This window comes from Polyodon spathula, chromosome 13 (assembly GCF_017654505.1).
Source record: "Polyodon spathula isolate WHYD16114869_AA chromosome 13, ASM1765450v1, whole genome shotgun sequence".
Taxonomy (NCBI): Eukaryota; Metazoa; Chordata; class Actinopteri; order Acipenseriformes; family Polyodontidae; genus Polyodon; species Polyodon spathula.
In genome coordinates, this window is record NC_054546.1 from 44,372,673 (window position 1) to 44,390,133 (window position 17,461).

Consider the following 17,461-nt stretch of genomic DNA (forward strand, 5'->3'; position numbering starts at 1 on the left):
TAACTGTAGCAATAAACCTAAAATAGTGGGATTCAAAGCACTCGATTATTTCATCTAAATCTCTTGGATTTAATCTTGAATGTCCAAGACCGTGCAAGCTTGGAAGAAGGCTGCATTATTTAGGGAATAACCTTAAAAAAACAGCCAGGAAGGACACAATTCTACTTTGCAAATAACTTACAAGACATTCATCGTTTGCAATCTTTTATTTTTTTTAGACGTCAACATCTCAATAAAGGGGCCAAAGCATAGTGTAGTGCTACATTGAGTGACAGCTGGGCTCCCCCTCTTCTCAGTGAGGTTCCCCACTATCCTATTAGCAAATTGCCGAAGAGAACAAGACGAGTGTAGAAGAGTGCTGGGGGCGTGTCCGCTGTGGGGCGGCGTTCTCGTATTCAATCTGGACGAGTGTAGGAGAGTGCTGGGGGCGTGTCCGCTGTGGGGCGGCGTTCTCGTATTCAATCTGGACGAGTGTAGGAGAGTGCTGGGGGCGTGTCCGCTGTGGGGCGGCGTTCTCGTATTCAATCTGGACGAGTGTAGGAGAGTGCTGGGGGCGTGTCCGCTGTGGGGCGGCGTTCTCGTATTCAATCTGGACGAGTGTAGGAGAGTGCTGGGGGCGTGTCCGCTGTGGGGCGGCGTTCTCGTATTCAATCTGGACGAGTGTAGGAGAGTGCTGGGGGCGTGTCCGCTGTGGGGTAATGCGCTCGTATTCATTCTTACACTAAGAGGACAGCCAGGTACCTTGCTGATACAGGCCCTGAATGCCATTATCCAAATGCAATAAAACAAAGTCAAATCTGGTCCTTTCTCTGTTACTCCAATATTACATTAGGCAGTATATTAACCACAGCAAAGAGCAGTGTGTGTTTTAATTAACCATCTGTGGTCTAAAACCCTGTTGGCAGAAGTGTGTTCAGGATATGGAGCGGTCACATTGTTCTCCTTCCAGGGACGGGTATTGATATCGATGCTAAAAATCCACCATCCGTCCCTTCTCTGTTAAAATAAACTTTGGGCAGCCTTTGTGTGGCTCACTTTGCTCCATTAGTTCAGATGAGAAATTCAATGGCTCTTCCAGGTGTTAGGATTGTGCACACCTGAGCGACTCCTGCAATGTGTGCAGTGAGGGAGCTGCCATGGCTAGAATTTACTTAGGGAGGCTTCCTGACAGTCTGTGTCTCCAATTTATGTAGAATTACCCCTTCGATGTGCCGCAGTGCCCCAGGAACACGGCTCCTCTCATTGTAACACCTGTGTTAGCAGCCTGGCAGCATCTTTAATAGATGTTGTTTGCTCATGCCCTGGCACTGTTTTAAGCATGTACCTTAAAACACAGTAATAAGTGGGGAACAGGGAAGGAATAAAAAGCACTACGCTTGAAGCAAATAGAAGCTAAGGGAGTGATTTTGTCCTTAACAAGCTTATAAAGACTTGAGTCATTTGCAAGTTTATTGGTGTGCTGATTACAGCAATTCCCATGTGGACACTTTTGAATATTAAATTAACATTCAAAACAGAAATATCTTTGCACAGATTATATAAAATCCAATAGTCTGAAACAGCCTGTATGCTGGAGCAGCTTGCGTGCGCTGGTATTCTGGTAGTGCACGCTGGTATTCTGGTAGTGCGCGCTGGTATTCTGGTATTCTGGTAGTGTGCGCTGGTATTCTGGTAGTGCGCGCTGGTATTCTGGTAGTGCGCGCTGGTATTCTGGTAGTGCGCGCTGGTATTCTGGTAGTGCGCGCTGGTATTCTGGTAGTGCGCGCTGGTATTCTGGTAGTGCGCGCTGGTATTCTGGTAGTGCGCGCCGGTATTCTGGTAGTGTGCGCTGGTATTCTGGTATTCTGGTAGTGCGCGCTGGTATTCTGGTAGTGTGCGCTGGTATTCTGGTAGTGTGCGCTGGTATTCTGGTAGTGTGCGCTGGTATTCTGGTGTGCGCTGGTATTCTGGTAGTGCGCGCTGGTATTCTGGTAGTGTGCGCTGGTATTCTGGTAGTGTGGTATTCTGGTAGTGTGCGCTGGTATTCTGGTAGTGCGCGCCGGTATTCTGGTAGTGTGCGCTGGTATTCTGGTAGTGCGCGCCGGTATTCTGGTAGTGTGCGCCGGTATTCTGGTAGTGCGCGCTGGTATTCTGGTATTCTGGTAGTGTGCGCTGGTATTCTGGTAGTGTGCGCTGGTATTCTGGTAGTGTGCGCTGGTATTCTGGTAGTGTGCGCTGGTATTCTGGTAGTGTGCGCTGGTATTCTGGTAGTGCGCGCTGGTATTCTGGTAGTGTGCGCTGGTATTCTGGTAGTGCGCGCTGGTATTCTGGTAGTGTGCGCTGGTATTCTGGTAGTGTGCGCTGGTATTCTGGTAGTGTGCGCTGGTATTCTGGTAGTGTGCGCTGGTATTCTGGTAGTGTGCGCTGGTATTCTGGTAGTGTGCGCTGGTATTCTGGTAGTGCGCGCTGGTATTCTGGTAGTGCGCGCTGGTATTCTGGTAGTGTGCGCTGGTATTCTGGTAGTGCGTGCTGGTATTCTTGGTGGTATTCTGGTAGTGTGCGCTGGTATTCTGGTAGTGCGCTGGTATTCTGGTAGTGTGCGCTGGTATTCTGGTAGTGTGCGCTGCTGGTATTCTGGTAGTGTGCGCTGGTATTCTGGTAGTGCGCGCTGGTATTCTGGTAGTGCGCGCTGGTATTCTGGTAGTGTGCGCTGGTATTCTGGTATTCTGGTGTGCGCGCTGGTATTCTGGTAGTGCGCGCTGGTATTCTGGTAGTGTGCGCTGGTATTCTGGTAGTGTGCGCTGGTATTCTGGTAGTGTGTGCTGGTATTCTGGTTGTGCGTGCTGGTATTTTGGTAGTGCGCGCTGGTATTCTTGTGCGTTGGTATTCTGGTTATGCGTGCTGGTATTTTGGTAGTATGCGCTGGTATTCTGGTAGTGTGCGCTGGTATTCTGGTAGTGTGCGCTGGTATTCTGGTAGTGTGCGCTGGTATTCTGGTAGTGTGCGCTGGTATTCTGGTTATGCGTGCTGGTATTTTGGTAGTATGCGCTGGTATTCTGGTAGTGTGCGCTGGTATTCTGGTAGTGTGCGCTGGTATTCTGGTTGTGCGTTGGTATTCTGGTTGTGCGTGCTGGTATTTTGGTAGTATGCGCTGGTATTCTGGTAGTGTGCGCTGATATTCTTGTGCGTTGGTATTCTGGTTGTGCGTGCTGGTATTTTGGTAGTATGCGCTGGTATTCTGGTAGTGTGCGCTGGTATTCTGGTAGTGTGCGCTGGTTTTCTTGTGCGTTGGTATTCTGGTTGTGCGTGCTGGTGTTTTGGTAGTATGCGCTGGTATTCTGGTAGTGTACAGGAGAGAATGAGCGTAGAAGGAAGGAGAAGGATGAACAGAACAGGAGAAAATGAACACAGAAGGATGAACAGTACAGGAGAGAATGAACACAGAAGGAAGGAGAAGGGAAGCAGTGTAGTGTACACTTGTGTTCACCGACAGGGCCGTGCCTCCACAATTATTTGCTGTAGTTAGCAGGAAACTTGTGAAAAGCAGTTGAGCTGAAATGGGAAACAACAGGCAATATTTTGTTAATTTTATCAACCGAAAAGTGTAACAGTGGGAGCAGTGCTCTGTCTATATTGGCACTGTATGCGCCTCGGCCCACATATCTGCCCTCGCCATGGGTCAGCGGCAGTGTTGAGCGCTCTCTCTGAGTTGCTATGGCAACCCACCTTGTCAGCCCCCGAGGAGCCTCCCTTTCTCCCCAGGTGACTGTTCCTTTGTCCACACCATCAATCCCCTGCAATGGAAAGACCCAGATTGAACCTAATTGTCAGAGCAGTGTTTTGAAGAGCCTCTCTGTCTCAGGAGACCCTGGTTAAGGCCAGCGGAGCTCATTTGTGACTCATGGAGCCCCTGGGGACCAGAATGTGGGTCCCCAAGTTGTCAGGACTGTATTCAGAGCGGGTCCCCCGAGGTGCAAAGCAGGGCGCCACCTGGTCCCCCCAGATTAATTAAGTTGCAATATATCTGAAAAATAGCACCAATGTTTTTGCAAAATATGACTCACCCTGGCAGAGTTACTGGAATAACAAACTGCAATAAATAAATGAGCTGGTGCTTCTCTCTCTCTCTCTCTCTCTCTCTCTCCTGCTCTCCTCTCTCTCTTTCTCTCCTCTCTTAGTTTCTGAGAAAGCTCCCATCAGTTATTCTTAGTGTGTCAGCCTCATGTAGTTACTCCGTTAAGAGGGTGATACCTTTGGAGTTGCTGTTTATTTATTTTCAATTCAATCCTTTTTCTTATTCTTATTTGCTCTGCACACCTAATGGCCTCTAAAGGCTTTATTGTCAGTTTTACAGCTTTGGAAATTGCAGTTTGACTTGTGGATCTGAGAGGAGCTGTGGGAGGAAGGACGCTCCTGTTTTAACCCTTCACTAGCTGTGGATTGCTGGCATTTTAACTCGGACAGAGATGTAAGGGTTAATCCCTCTTCTGATTTTGTTTTTTTCCAATACAATGTTTTGTTCAAAGGTCGTGGTAATGTGTTGCATTAGTAGCTATGCGAGCCACATTTTCATTGGAAGCAAAGGTTTGAGGCATTCCTGCTATTATCCCAGATTTAACCCGTTCAGTACTAGGCACTGCAAGTTACCCTATTTAAATAATGTCAGTGTTTTGTACTGAACACAGTTTAACATGTTAAATCAGTTTCATTCAAGTATATATTTTGTTTTGTTTAAGTGTGTTCAGCTGCAGAATCACACATTATTATTAAAACACTCTAGAATACACATGGATAATCATTTGTTATTACTAAAAGATGAAGAGTTTTACCTTGGCTAAGTTTGGCTCCACCCAGGTTTCACCTTCAGAGATCAGATAATCTTTCTTCCAGCAGCCCTTCCCCAAGGACCCCAGTGGAAATGATTGTGTGTCTGCCAGGGATTAAATGCTCTTTGAGACAAAAGTGTGCAGGCAGGACGTTCCAGAAGGCTATGATCTCCCTGTGATGCTGCTTCCACTTTGTGTCTGACACGGCTTAAAGCTGACGGGATCCAGCAGATTAGGCCCATTTAAAGGAGGAGAGCGTGCCCTCTTATTGTACTGAGAAAAAGGTGCAAAATGATTGCATTTATTAAAGACCTGTTTGAACATCAACAAACACACACACAGAGGAACACACTCACTAGAACATCCAATTATCTTGGACTTGCATGCATCTCTTGTGCTTTCCCACATGGTGTGTGTATAAATAATATTCTTTCCAGTGCTGTTTTGCTTCCACCTAGAAAAAAAAAAAAAAACTCTGTTTGAGAGCTTTGCTTTTCGATGCTGGCCTGTGTTCTGCTACCTTTTGCTTTGGGCCATGCTGGGATTACTACAATGTGTTATTTTATCAACAAGAGTAATTCAAAGCCTTGTGAAAACGTTCCCTCCCTTCTGTGAATTCATTTCCCGTAAAGCATGGATTAGCACCCCTGTGCCGTGTCTTTCATATTAACCCTAGATGGGATTCAATCAAGGCATAAGAAAAGACTGCAGATTTCGTGGTTTCAATCTTTGATTGAAGAGACTTCATTAACCCTGCTAGGCATGTATGCCCCTGTCAGGGTGTAATAAAAGGGATTCTTTTGGAAAACGAGGCTGCAGATTTCCAGTCATACCGGCCCGGGACCCTGTGGTCCTGATCTAATCGGGCTGAAAACAGTCACTGCGGTTCTGATCTAATCAGGCTGAAAATGGCTGTGCTGTTTTCCATGGCATGAACGATAAGAGAGCAGCGATCCGCAGCAGGGCTGCACAATCTCCCTTTCATCCCCAAGGGGAAGCAGTGATGTCATCGGTGTGCCTCAAAATAGCCCTACAGTACTGTGATGATGGGAAGTTTATACCAGTGCTCTGGAGCTGGACACACAGAGGAACTCGCAACTTTAGCATTTAGTTTCAGGCTCTACTGATTGCTACAGTTCAGGAACAGAAATGCTGGCTGCTCTTGGTTCTTGGTTTCAGGCCTCTTCTTCTTTCCTTGGTCATGCTTACACATATGTGAAGTTAGAGAAGCACAAAGGTTGGATTGAGATTGCAGTTTTCTGGAAGGTTTTTGTATTATTATTAACTCTGTACCTCTGCACCCCCCCAGTTGTATTTGATATGCTCTGAATATGTGTGTGTGGGGCTGTGTGAAGGGACAGTGTTCAGAGTGCAGCACTTGCACAGGTAATGTTCAGCTCAGTCTTCATGGAAAGACACGTGGTTAAACAATGCTGTGCTGTCCATGGAAAGGTCAACTTCCAGTTTGAGGGTTTAAACCCCCAGTGTCTCCCCTTGGACTGGGTTACCCGACCCTGTGCCAGCACACTGGAGCTGCAGTGCGGTGCACACGGTTAGTGTGCTGGTCTTAAGAAGTCCTGCCTCTTCTCATAAACTTCTGCTGCTGCCACTAGCTACTAACATGACATGTCGGTAACAAGTTATTTCATTTTGAATTTTGCAGAGGAAGGCATCAATCATGAGTGCAAGCTGTGTAACCAGATGTTTGACTCTCCAGCGAAGCTCTTGTGTCACCTGATTGAGCACAGCTTCGAGGGCATGGGAGGCACGTTCAAATGCCCCGTGTGCTTCACAGGTAAGCCAGCTCACCTGGGGCTCCTTTCTTTGCTTCTGTTTGTGCCTGTCTGATTTGTTTTAACCCTGTGGAGGTTTGGAGTTGAACTGGGTTGAAGAATGGAGGTGCGGTGCAGTGCTGTTCAAATGGAGCCGCTTGTGTTAGCAATGGGTTACGCTGTGTAGGTTGTCTCTAAATATTACTAGAGATATGCCTTAGTGGCAAGAGGAGTGCAAAGCATAGCTGTAGTAAGAGACACCCTGTACGCAATGCATCCATCACAAGATTGTACTCAAGAACTAGTATGAAATATGAATTATTTAGAATGGGGTTGTATGTTCAGTGCATAAGATGACGTCTATACACTAGATAAGATATATTGGAGTTTTGACGGGTCCATAACAATGATTGGTTGATTTCTCGTGTGTCATACAAGTGGAAGTCTTTTAGTTGAACCCTAGATTTTGGTTGTTGTTTAGTATAGAATCTACAGCCCTGAAGACACGGAGACGCGTTGGATAAACGCAAGGCCACTCCAGAGTCTCAGCTGAAGACACGGAGACGCGCTGGATAAACGCAAGGCCACTCCAGAGTCTCAGCTGAAGACACAGAGATGCGCTGGATAAACGCAAGACCACTCCAGAGTCTCAGCTGAAGACACGGAGACGCGCTGGATAAACGCAAGGCCACTCCAGAGTCTCAGCTGAAGACACGGAGACGCGTTGGATAAACGCAAGGCCACTCCAGAGTCTCAGCTGAAGGCTGCTTTCCCTTCTTCCTGGATACCATTCATCCATTCTCCTGTTTTTTTTTTTTTGAGGGTTTTGATCCTGTCAGACATTCTCCTCTCGGAGCACCGAACAATGGAGCACATCTTTTTTGTTTAATGTTTCATTTATTTATTTATTTATTTACCTACCTAGTGGGATGTAGACCTCTCTCAAAGTTTTGCTGTATTCCAGGGTGCTCATAAATAAGTGAAGCCTCAATCTTTTGGAGTTGAATCATTTATACCTTTCCTCATTTTTGCCGAAAACAAGAAAACAATGATTTATTGATAAATATCACAGGGGCTCAGTGTGGTGGTAATGGATGTAGGGCTGCCAATCGTATAGAGCATCTCCTGCAGCCACGGCCCGTGATACCACCCAGGCCTCAAACACGTGGTTCTCCGGAGTTGTAGAAGGTCCCGCTTGTTATTTATTAGCGTGCTCACACAGTTGAATTATTATGCTGATGGGGTGTTGTGGTTGAGCTGTAAAGTTGTGAATGACTGCGATTGTCTCAGTATTAAGCTGCTCCCCTGTGCTGCTCTCAGTGTGTGATTGTCTCAGTATTAAGCTGCTCTCCTGTGCTGCTCTCAGTGTGTGATTGTCTCAGTATTAAGCTGCTCTCTAGTGCTGCTCTCATTGTGTGATTGTCTCAGTATTAAGCTGCTCTCCTGTGCTGCTCTCAGTGTGTGATTGTCTCAGTATTAAGCTGCTCTCCTGTGCTGCTCTCAGTGTGTGATTGTCTCAGTATTAAGCTGCTCTCTAGTGCTGCTCTCATTGTGTGATTGTCTCAGTATTAAGCTGCTCTCTAGTGCTGCTCTCATTGTGTGATTGTCTCAGTATTAAGCTGCTCTCCTGTGCTGCTCTCAGTGTGTGATTGTCTCAGTATTAAGCTGCTCTCCTGTGCTGCTCTCAGTGTGTGATTGTCTCAGTATTAAGCTGCTCTCCTGTGCTGCTCTCAGTGTGTGATTGTCTCAGTATTAAGCTGCTCTCTAGTGCTGCTCTCATTGTGTGATTGTCTCAGTACTAAGCTGCTGTCAGTCTGTGATTGTCTCAATGCTAAGCTGCTCTCCTGTGCTGCTCTCAGTGTGTGATTGTCTCAGTATTAAGCTGCTCTCCTGTGCTGCTCTCAGTGTGTGATTGTCTCAGTATTAAGCTGCTCTCCTGTGCTGCTCTCAGTGTGTGATTGTCTCAGTATTAAGCTGCTCTCCTGTGCTGCTCTCAGTGTGTGATTGTCTCAGTATTAAGCTGCTCTCTAGTGCTGCTCTCATTGTGTGATTGTCTCAGTACTAAGCTGCTGTCAGTCTGTGATTGTCTCAATGCTAAGCTGCTCTCCTGTGCTGCTCTCAGTGTGTGATTGTCTCAGTATTAAGCTGCTCTCCTGTGCTGCTCTCAGTGTGTGATTGTCTCAGTATTAAGCTGCTCTCCTGTGCTGCTCTCATTGTGTGATTGTCTCAGTATTAAGCTGCTCTCTTGTGCTGCTCTCATTGTGTGATTGTCTCAGTATTAAGCTGCTCTCCTGTGCTGCTCTCAGTGTGTGATTGTCTCAGTATTAAGCTGCTCTCCTGTGCTGCTCTCAGTGTGTGATTGTCTCAGTATTAAGCTGCTCTCTAGTGCTGCTCTCATTGTGTGATTGTCTCAGTATTAAGCTGCTCTCTAGTGCTGCTCTCATTGTGTGATTGTCTCAGTATTAAGCTGCTCTCTAGTGCTGCTCTCAGTGTGTGATTGTCTCAGTATTAAGCTGCTCTCCTGTGCTGCTCTCAGTGTGTGATTGTCTCAGTATTAAGCTGCTCTCTAGTGCTGCTCTCATTGTGTGATTGTCTCAGTACTAAGCTGCTGTCAGTCTGTGATTGTCTCAATGCTAAGCTGCTCTCCTGTGTTGTTCAGTCTTTGTACAGGCCAACAAGCTCCAGCAGCACATCTTTGCAGTACACGGGCAGGAGGACAAGATCTACGACTGCTCCCAGTGTCCGCAGAAATTCTTCTTCCAGACTGAGCTGCAGGTACGTACAGTACAGGGCACGCATATGCACACCACAACCAGAGGGGGCACCATCAGCGTGATATGAAGTACATTCATTTCAGGTACATTTAAATAAGAACCATCCGTGACGATAGTGTTTTCCTGTGTATATATTTCTCAATTGCGCCTCTCAGCTTCCCACAATAAATCCCACAGTGCATCATAATGGCCTGCAGATTGTATTTGTATTATTTATGTCTCAATTACTTATTTTCTTTGATTTAGGTTTATACTGCACTGTATATACTATTTTCCTATCTGGTATTATAGTATATATGCTATTATACTATTGCCTCTACCACTGTACTTGGTTACATGCAGAGTAGTGGTACATTCACCAGACTTTCTGGCTAAGAGGTTCAACAAACACAATTCTCTAACACGTGCCAGTGATGATTAGAGGCCTTGCCTGCTTCTGATGTTATACTATCAATGTAACCCCCTGATCTGTGAGTGTGTGTGTGTGTGTGTGTGTGTGTGTGTGTGTGTGTGTGTGTGTGTGTATCTGTGTGTGTGTGTGTGTGTGTGTGTGTGTGTGTGTGTGTGTGTGTGTGTGTGTGTGTGTGTGTGTGTGTGTGTGCGTGTATATCTGTGTGTGTGTGTGTGTGTGTCTGTGTGTGTGTGTGTCTGTGTGTGTGTGTGTCTGTGTGTGTGTGTGCGTGTATATCTGTGTGTGTGCGTGTGTGTGTGTGTATATGTGTGTGTCTGTGCGTCAGTGAAGGAAACAAAAAGTGGCATTCTATAAGCACTCCTCTGCAGTGTGTCTGTGTCCTTGCAGTCTGAACTGCTCCTGTGTATCGCCCATCACAATGAAAACTCTCTAGTGCAGCCTCAGATAAGAGGAGTGTAATTAGGGTCTCCAGACATCGCGTTCCTTTCAGCTTGCCCATGTCGCTGTGAAAGTTTGTCACGGCTCCTTGCATCCCGGAGCTCTCTGGAGACCCAGAGAGACTGGACGACATTCGCTGCCGCTGCCCCTCTGCCTCTGGAAAGGGTGCTATCCAGAACAACTCCCATATTCTGCTCAACAGGTTTTTTTTTTTTTTTTACGGAAAGGGCAGAATCGAGTGTGGTGTAATGATTCCGGTTTAGAGTTTGTCCTGAAGTGTCTGTTTTGGAACATAATATACAGAATACTTCACTAATACTAATATCTGAACAAGCACAGTGCAGCTGAACGCAGCTGCACGGGGATGTCTTGAAATAACCTCTTAGAAGAATTCAGGGACGTGCACAACCGCCTGTCCAATCTCTAATTGTATCTGTATCAGCTGAGCATCTTCCAATCTGAAACACCTGCAGTTAAAGCTTTAAAACTCTCGGGACCTTGCTGGATTGATGGGCAGTCCTGACAGAGACTAAGACCGAGCCCTCGCTTTCCCCCTCACCCCACAGGATTGACCTGGTTAAGGAGAGCTTTAATTGGAGTAACTCATCACTGCTGTTGCCCCGGCTGACCTCGATCTTCTCAGTCCACCACTGTGAACCCTTGCAACGCCGATGACAGTGAGCAAAAATGTGAGCTGTTTGGCATCAGGATCCAAAGTAAATTTACCAGCAGGTGCACTGCAGGGTGTTTGCTAAAATATTTTCTAAACCTGCGGCAAAATCATTCTGAAGTTAACCTTCAGAGGAGATCAGGGTGCAGGTCCAGCCAGACCCCACACTGGGTTTTATTGATTTTTTTTTTTTTTAATGTATTTAAGTTAAAAACCAAATTGAAGTAGATATTGAATTCTTCTTCTTCTTCTTCTTCTTCTTCTTCTTCTTCTTCTTCTTCTTCTTCTTCTTCTTCTTCTTCTTCTTCTTCAATTATATTACAGCTTTAGAAAGACTTGTTTAACTCATAGTGCCAACATGGCACGGGGGTACAAAGCAGAGTTCTATTTTTCTATTAGCTTGCATCTCCTGTTCCATGCACTGCCCATCAGAGAGAGTTCCTGGCAGAATCCAGTCTCTCATTGCTAGGGAGTGCCCTCCATGTCTGTTCTGTAAGGATGTCTGGATCATCCATTGTACTTGAAGCTTCCAGTAAAGTAGTGACCCCCGTCAGTATTGTTCCCCTGTGCAGCACTGCATCAGTACCGCAGACACTGCATTAATAAATGAGGAGTCCCATGAAGCCCCTGCCTCGTGGATGTGCGAGTGCGCTCTGTTTAAACTTTTCCTCCGCTGTTTCCCAGTTGAGAGCTCTTGTGTCACACTGTCACTCAGTGGAAGGAGGGGTGGGATGGGACTCTGGCTTCCAGTGCTTGTGTCTTTTTACTTGCATGTGCATAGTTAAGTAGAGTCAGCTATTTGATTTGATTTCTGCTTTTTTAATTCAATATGTTTTTTTTTTATGGGATTAGTCAGTCTACAAGCATATGCACCAGTTCTGCTGTTGTCTGTCAGCGACAAACTTGTTTGAAACCAGTTAGTTGAACCGTTAAAGTGAAACTCTGCTGGGTGTCCAGCACTGGCTGTAGGTGTCCAGCTGCAGTGGATTTGTTTTGGTTCCTGTGTTTGCTGTTACACAGCGACTGTCTGATTTTTCCTTTTTTATTCTCGTGCTCAAGATGACCCGAGCCTCTTCTCAGCAGAAACTGAACTGCGTTTCAGTGTCTCCCAAGTCTCTGCTTCTGTTTACTGCAGAAATATAGGAATAGGAAGAGAGAAAGAAATCAGTGGCTTGCTGTTTCTAGACATGATAAGATATGCTTGTACATTTTCACGAAAAACGTCTAGATCATTAAATATAACAGGTCTCAGCTGCAGTTTTGATCAGTGAAGCATGCACACAATTCATTGCAAGTTCGGTGTGTCTTATCTCCTTGTTTTTACAGACCCTTTAGAAAGTGCGAGTGATCGTAGGTACAGTAAAGCAATGTAAACTTTATAGAGCCTATAAGAACCAGCACTACAGGGATGCCTCCTCCCCAGTCACATTCATTATTTACCAGTGTAGCACATGTATTGTCTGGAGTGGAGAGCTTGAACCAGTCCTTCAGCACTGCCTGTTTTCCTTCCTGCTTTAATTCAGGGTGAGTGTCAGTCCCACACAGGCTGGCAAAAGGCTATCGAATGAAAAAATATGTATTTTAAAAGCAACAGCTATCGTGCCGCACATCCCCCAGGACTGGACATCCCCCCCTTCCGCTTCAAAATATTTCTCAGAATTAGTGGGAGCTGAAATGGTGATCACTAAACAGGAACAGGCAGTGATGAAATGAACTTTTGAACAAACTAGAAACAAGTTGGGTCTCTCTGTGCTTCAGCAGTGCAACCCAGCCCCCATACATTTCTACAGCATAGTGTTAGTGTACAGTACATATACTGAGATGATGGGCGTTATAGGATTACATCGAATAATAACATTAACCCTGCCTCCTTGACTGCTTTCTCTTGAGCACTTTAGGTGGTCAAAAAAGTACATAAATCATCAGTGCAGCTGAAGTGCGATCTTTGAACCATAACAGAGCGTGCACTGTGCATGGAGAGAAAACAGCACAAGAAATACAGCATAATAGTTAGGGGCATCTAGATCCCACAGGATGCAAACCAATCATTAGAAATGAATTATTGAAGATTAAAAGTAATCAATAAATGGAGAATGGACAGTATTAATTAGCTACCGCTTTGTCTCCTTGGGCGTTCAATAATGGTATTGAACGTGGCTAGCATGTGACGAGACTGCTTGGAATAAAGATATCGATACAGCATGCTTCATGCAGTGCAGCAGATAGAGGGTAGGTACAGTGTGGGAATCTGCAGCACTGGCATGCATTGAAAGAAAGCATCAGAGGATAAGACATGTCAATTACACACACCACAGCATGAAGATGATCACGAAACACATGTAGAAAGCACTCTGACTGTTTCACTGTGGCGCTCTGTAGTTGAGATATCACTCGTATTCAGAAGGTGACACTTCATTAACACCTCACTCAAAACTATGAAACCTGACGTGAGGCTGGAAGAGTTTGCAGGGGAGCAGATATGTATTGTATACTGTGTGTGTGTGTGTGTTTGTCTATATATATATATAATATGCAGTTTTTAGCATTCCTTGCTAGTACTCTGGGGTGGGGCTTGCTAAGACACACCTTCTTTAGCATGTAAAACAGCCCCCTGGTGCCTGCGCGTTCCATATTGGTGAATAACTAACCAGCCTCATTTTGGTGGGGATGGCTAGTGAAGGACGCCAGCTAAATTGGGTTTGGAGGAGCCGTCCGGTCCATTTTGTAGCGCACTCCCGAGTGCGTTTACTGTCTTCTCTGAACTGCAAACTAGGGAACATATGAGGCTTTAAGACAGGCCATCTGTTAGTCTTAGACCCTTGGAAGATTGTCAAAGTGCTCTAAAAATAATCCTAATCACACACGCACATATCCACACACTCAAACCCACACATGCACACACACACGGAGAGGAGAGAGGGGTACAGGGGCAGAGAGGAGAGGGGAGAGGGGCGCAGGGACTTGAAGATTGCAGTCTATCGACGATCCCCAACAAACTTATCAGAACTGTACAAAGCTAGTAGAGACCTATCCAAAAAAGGTGCTTCTACCATATATTGACTTAGGGTGCTGAATACCAGTAAATTTCATTTTGTACATTTTCTTTGCAAGTTTTGCTGACATTTAACCCCCTCCTCATATAACAGTGTTCACTTTAACCACTACAGCTTTGAATAAAAAGTTTGTTTGAAAAACTGTGTATACATTATTTATAATTCAACAAAATTAGTAATACTTCTGCAAACCACTGTGTGTGTGTGTGTGTGTATATATATATATATATATATATATATATATATATATATATATATATATATATATATATAATGGGGGTTTTTTTCTAATGATATTCTGTTCTGAGTGTTTTAACATCCTACGCATACAAAACAAGGGTCAAATAAAATAACCAAAAACAAAATGGAGCTGTGTTCTTTGTCAGCCAGATGTCTCCTGGTTGAAGCTGGGATGGCTCCATCGTCTGGTAATGAACTTCTCAGCCCATTAGTTGCCCTCCTCTTCACTTGAGACGCTTGACTACCCGAGGCAGAGTGCTCCTGGCCCTTTCAGCAGGCCCTTTTGGCTTCAGTGCGTTTATTGAGTCAGATTGACTTGGGTTTTGTTCCAGTGCGCGGCTGGCAATTTGTTTATTTTTTTTAACTATTAACATTCCAGCCTGTGTTGTGCTGAGTTTCCCAGTGATGGGGATGTTGTGATGCTACAATCGCTCTGTAGAAACGAACAAAACAACAGGGCCGTGGCAGCAGGATAGTTTTTGTATTTTTTGCAATCTAGTGTGTGGACCTTCTTTACTCCAGTTCAATAAATTCAGAAAAGAAAATAGCGCTGCTTTCCTGGGCAATGCAGGCTCAATACTGTGTAGGCTGCAGAGCTTCTATATAAATATTCATTTCTGTAATGTTTGCATGTACACAATATATGCTTCTCCGTTGTTCTGTCAGGGGTCTCTTCAGTGTCAGTGTTCTTCAAGGTCTCCTTGTTTATTTTAAACATGTCTTCCTCTCTCTTCCTTCCCAACTATTGTGTACTTGAAGTTCATTTCTCTTTTGTTCAAGCTTGTCACAGTCTCTGATTGATTAGGTTTAGAACAACTACCAAATTGTCAGAGTCGACAATCAAGGTTAAAATAAATGCTGTGTTAGATCCTTTCTGGTGCCCTATTTGTGTGTGTGTGTGTGTGTGTGAGTGTGTGTGTGTGCAGTCTGCGTGCTACATTTAAAAAATGTTTGCAATTCATTCCTGTATTTAAATGTAATTTCAATGTATTGGATTGCAATGGTACTTCCGTCCATCTGAAACCACGCGCTTCACAGCTCCATTGCAATTCACACAGCTCAGTACAATTCCAATATTGACATTGCTGATTCGCTGCTTTGAAATGGAAGGGTGCGATTAGTCGATTGTCACTTTCCTCGTTGACTGCTCGGTGCTGCCCCTAGTGTCTGGCTCAGGGAGGAGTGCTGGCAGAGGAGGGAGGTTGCTGTATTCAATTCAGATGTATTGAAGGTGAACTTGTTTAAAGGACACAGCTTTAATCCATAACTGGAACGGTTTTATTTATTTTTGGCATCTACAACAGTAGTTAGTATTTTTTTTTCAAGCTGCTGGCAATCTGGTCCCTTCAGCAGTGTAATCTGAGGTTCACTTACAGTGGTGATTTGAGGATACAGAGTGTGCTTGTTCAACACTGAATCCAGTTCATTTTTTCTCTGCCGTGTAGAATGTATCAGTTACCTGTGTGGAGGAGGTGTCACATTGAGAGAGTCGTTATCGGATTCAGAGCCCCATACCATTCTCTGTATTGATCTCCTTGTTTAATCATTGCTGCAGTTCTTTGAATGAAGACTGCATGCCTGTGTGCTGACTCTGCATCCTCTCTGCAGTGACCAGTCCAAAACGAGCCTGGATTGGTCAGGAGTGACAGGGTGATGATATCTGTGTGTCCACGCTGTGCTCTGGGGTAACACAGAGAGCTAACATGGAGCAATGAACAGAAGCCTCGTCCGAGACGTATGCGTTCTTCATTGATTGTTTTTGTTTTTTTAAATGTATTAATATGTTAAAGAAAAAAACATACAATGCCGATTCTTATATGTAAAATAAAGCCATGCTTTTTCTCCCCTTATTTCTGCATTAGCTAGATGATTAAAATGTAACCGTGGTGTCTAGAGCTTTGTACAAGTCTGTCAGACGCAATATCATTTTCGGCTGTGGACTTCATTTATACATTCAGCAGCAAGTGTGGCACCTGGTGGCAGATCAGTAGTACTGCAGAGCTATTGGAAGAAGCAGCGAATTGTTTTAATGGGGTCACTGTCGCCCTAAGAGATTAGGAAAAGCACAGGAGCATTCTCTAGATACATGTCTTCCTGCAGCACAGTGCAAACACAGGAAACCTGGAGAAGTTCGGGCCAGGCACTGGGAATAAACTGGTGGCCTCGATTTGAATTGCCAATGTATTTATAAATGTACAGTATGTGTTGGAGAAATCAGTTCTATGTGTGATACATTAAGATAATGTTATTTTTTATTGGAAATTTGGTTTGGTGTAGATCATATCAATGCACATTGAAGTACATTGTTTTAGAATGATGACACAAGTAAACAACCACTGTGTTCCTTTCAGGGGTTCTAAATCAGACCATCTCCGCCAAGCACATTGGGAGTAGAAAAGTCACAAACACACACAGAGACAGACAGACAGACACACAGAAACTTTAGTTTGTTTCATAACGGCAACAATTTACTGCAGCAGGCATAACTCAGTACCTGCCAGATTACTGACCTTGTCTTTAGTTAAGTGTCTTTGCATTTGATTATCTATCCAGTGATGTCCGCTGTGTGTTGTTGCACAGCACTGCAGTGCCACTAACAGCTATCATTTTGGGCATTTTTTGTAGATAATGCAAATCCCTCACTCCATAAACCTTTAATGTTATGAGTGGGTTTCCTGCCAGCAAAGCGTTTGGATTGCTGGGTGGCACCTGATGCTGCTGTCAGGATGTGAGCGCTCGGGCCCTCACCCTCGGACATGTCGTTGTGTGCTGTAATGGGCAGGAGGAGTAGGAGGCTGTGGGCACGGAGCTCATCTCTCGAGTATGTTGTTGTGTGCTGTAATGGGCAGGAGGAGTGGAAGGCTGTGGGCACGGAGCTCATCTCTCGAGTATGTTGTTGTGTGCTGTAATGGGCAGGAGGAGTGGAAGGCTGTGGGCATGGAGCTCATCTCTCGAGTATGTTGTTGTGTGCTGTAATGGGCAGGAGGAGTGGAAGGCTGTGGGCATGGAGCTCATCTCTCGAGTATGTTGTTGTGTGCTGTAATGGGCAGGAGGAGTGGAAGGCTGTGGGCATGGAGCTCATCTCTCGAGTATGTTGTTGTGTGCTGTAATGGGCAGGAGGAGTGGAAGGCTGTGGGCACGGAGCTCATCTCTCGAGTATGTTGTTGTGTGCTGTAATGGGCAGGAGGAGTGGAAGGCTGTGTGCATGGAGCTCATCTCTCGAGCATGTCATTGTGTGCTGTAATGGGCAGGAGGAGTGGGAGGCTGTGGGCATGGAGCTCATCTCTCGAGCATGTC

General features: G+C 45.2%; 1 protein-coding gene across 5 annotated transcripts in view; it reads left to right on the forward strand.

Moving 5' to 3' along the window:
* Positions 1 to 17,461, forward strand: part of LOC121325480 (zinc finger protein 423-like) — a 104,261-nt gene that overhangs the window by 86,020 nt on the left and 780 nt on the right. For 4 of the 5 annotated variants that reach the window (XM_041267987.1, XM_041267988.1, XM_041267989.1 and 1 more), the window contains 2 exons: positions 6,469 to 6,600; positions 9,237 to 9,352. In XM_041267987.1, the coding sequence (XP_041123921.1) occupies positions 6,469 to 6,600; positions 9,237 to 9,352 (248 nt within the window). Of the gene's footprint in view, positions 1 to 6,468; positions 6,601 to 9,236; positions 9,353 to 17,461 lie in introns of those variants that run through there. The other variant, XR_005951343.1, reaches the window with a different exon arrangement.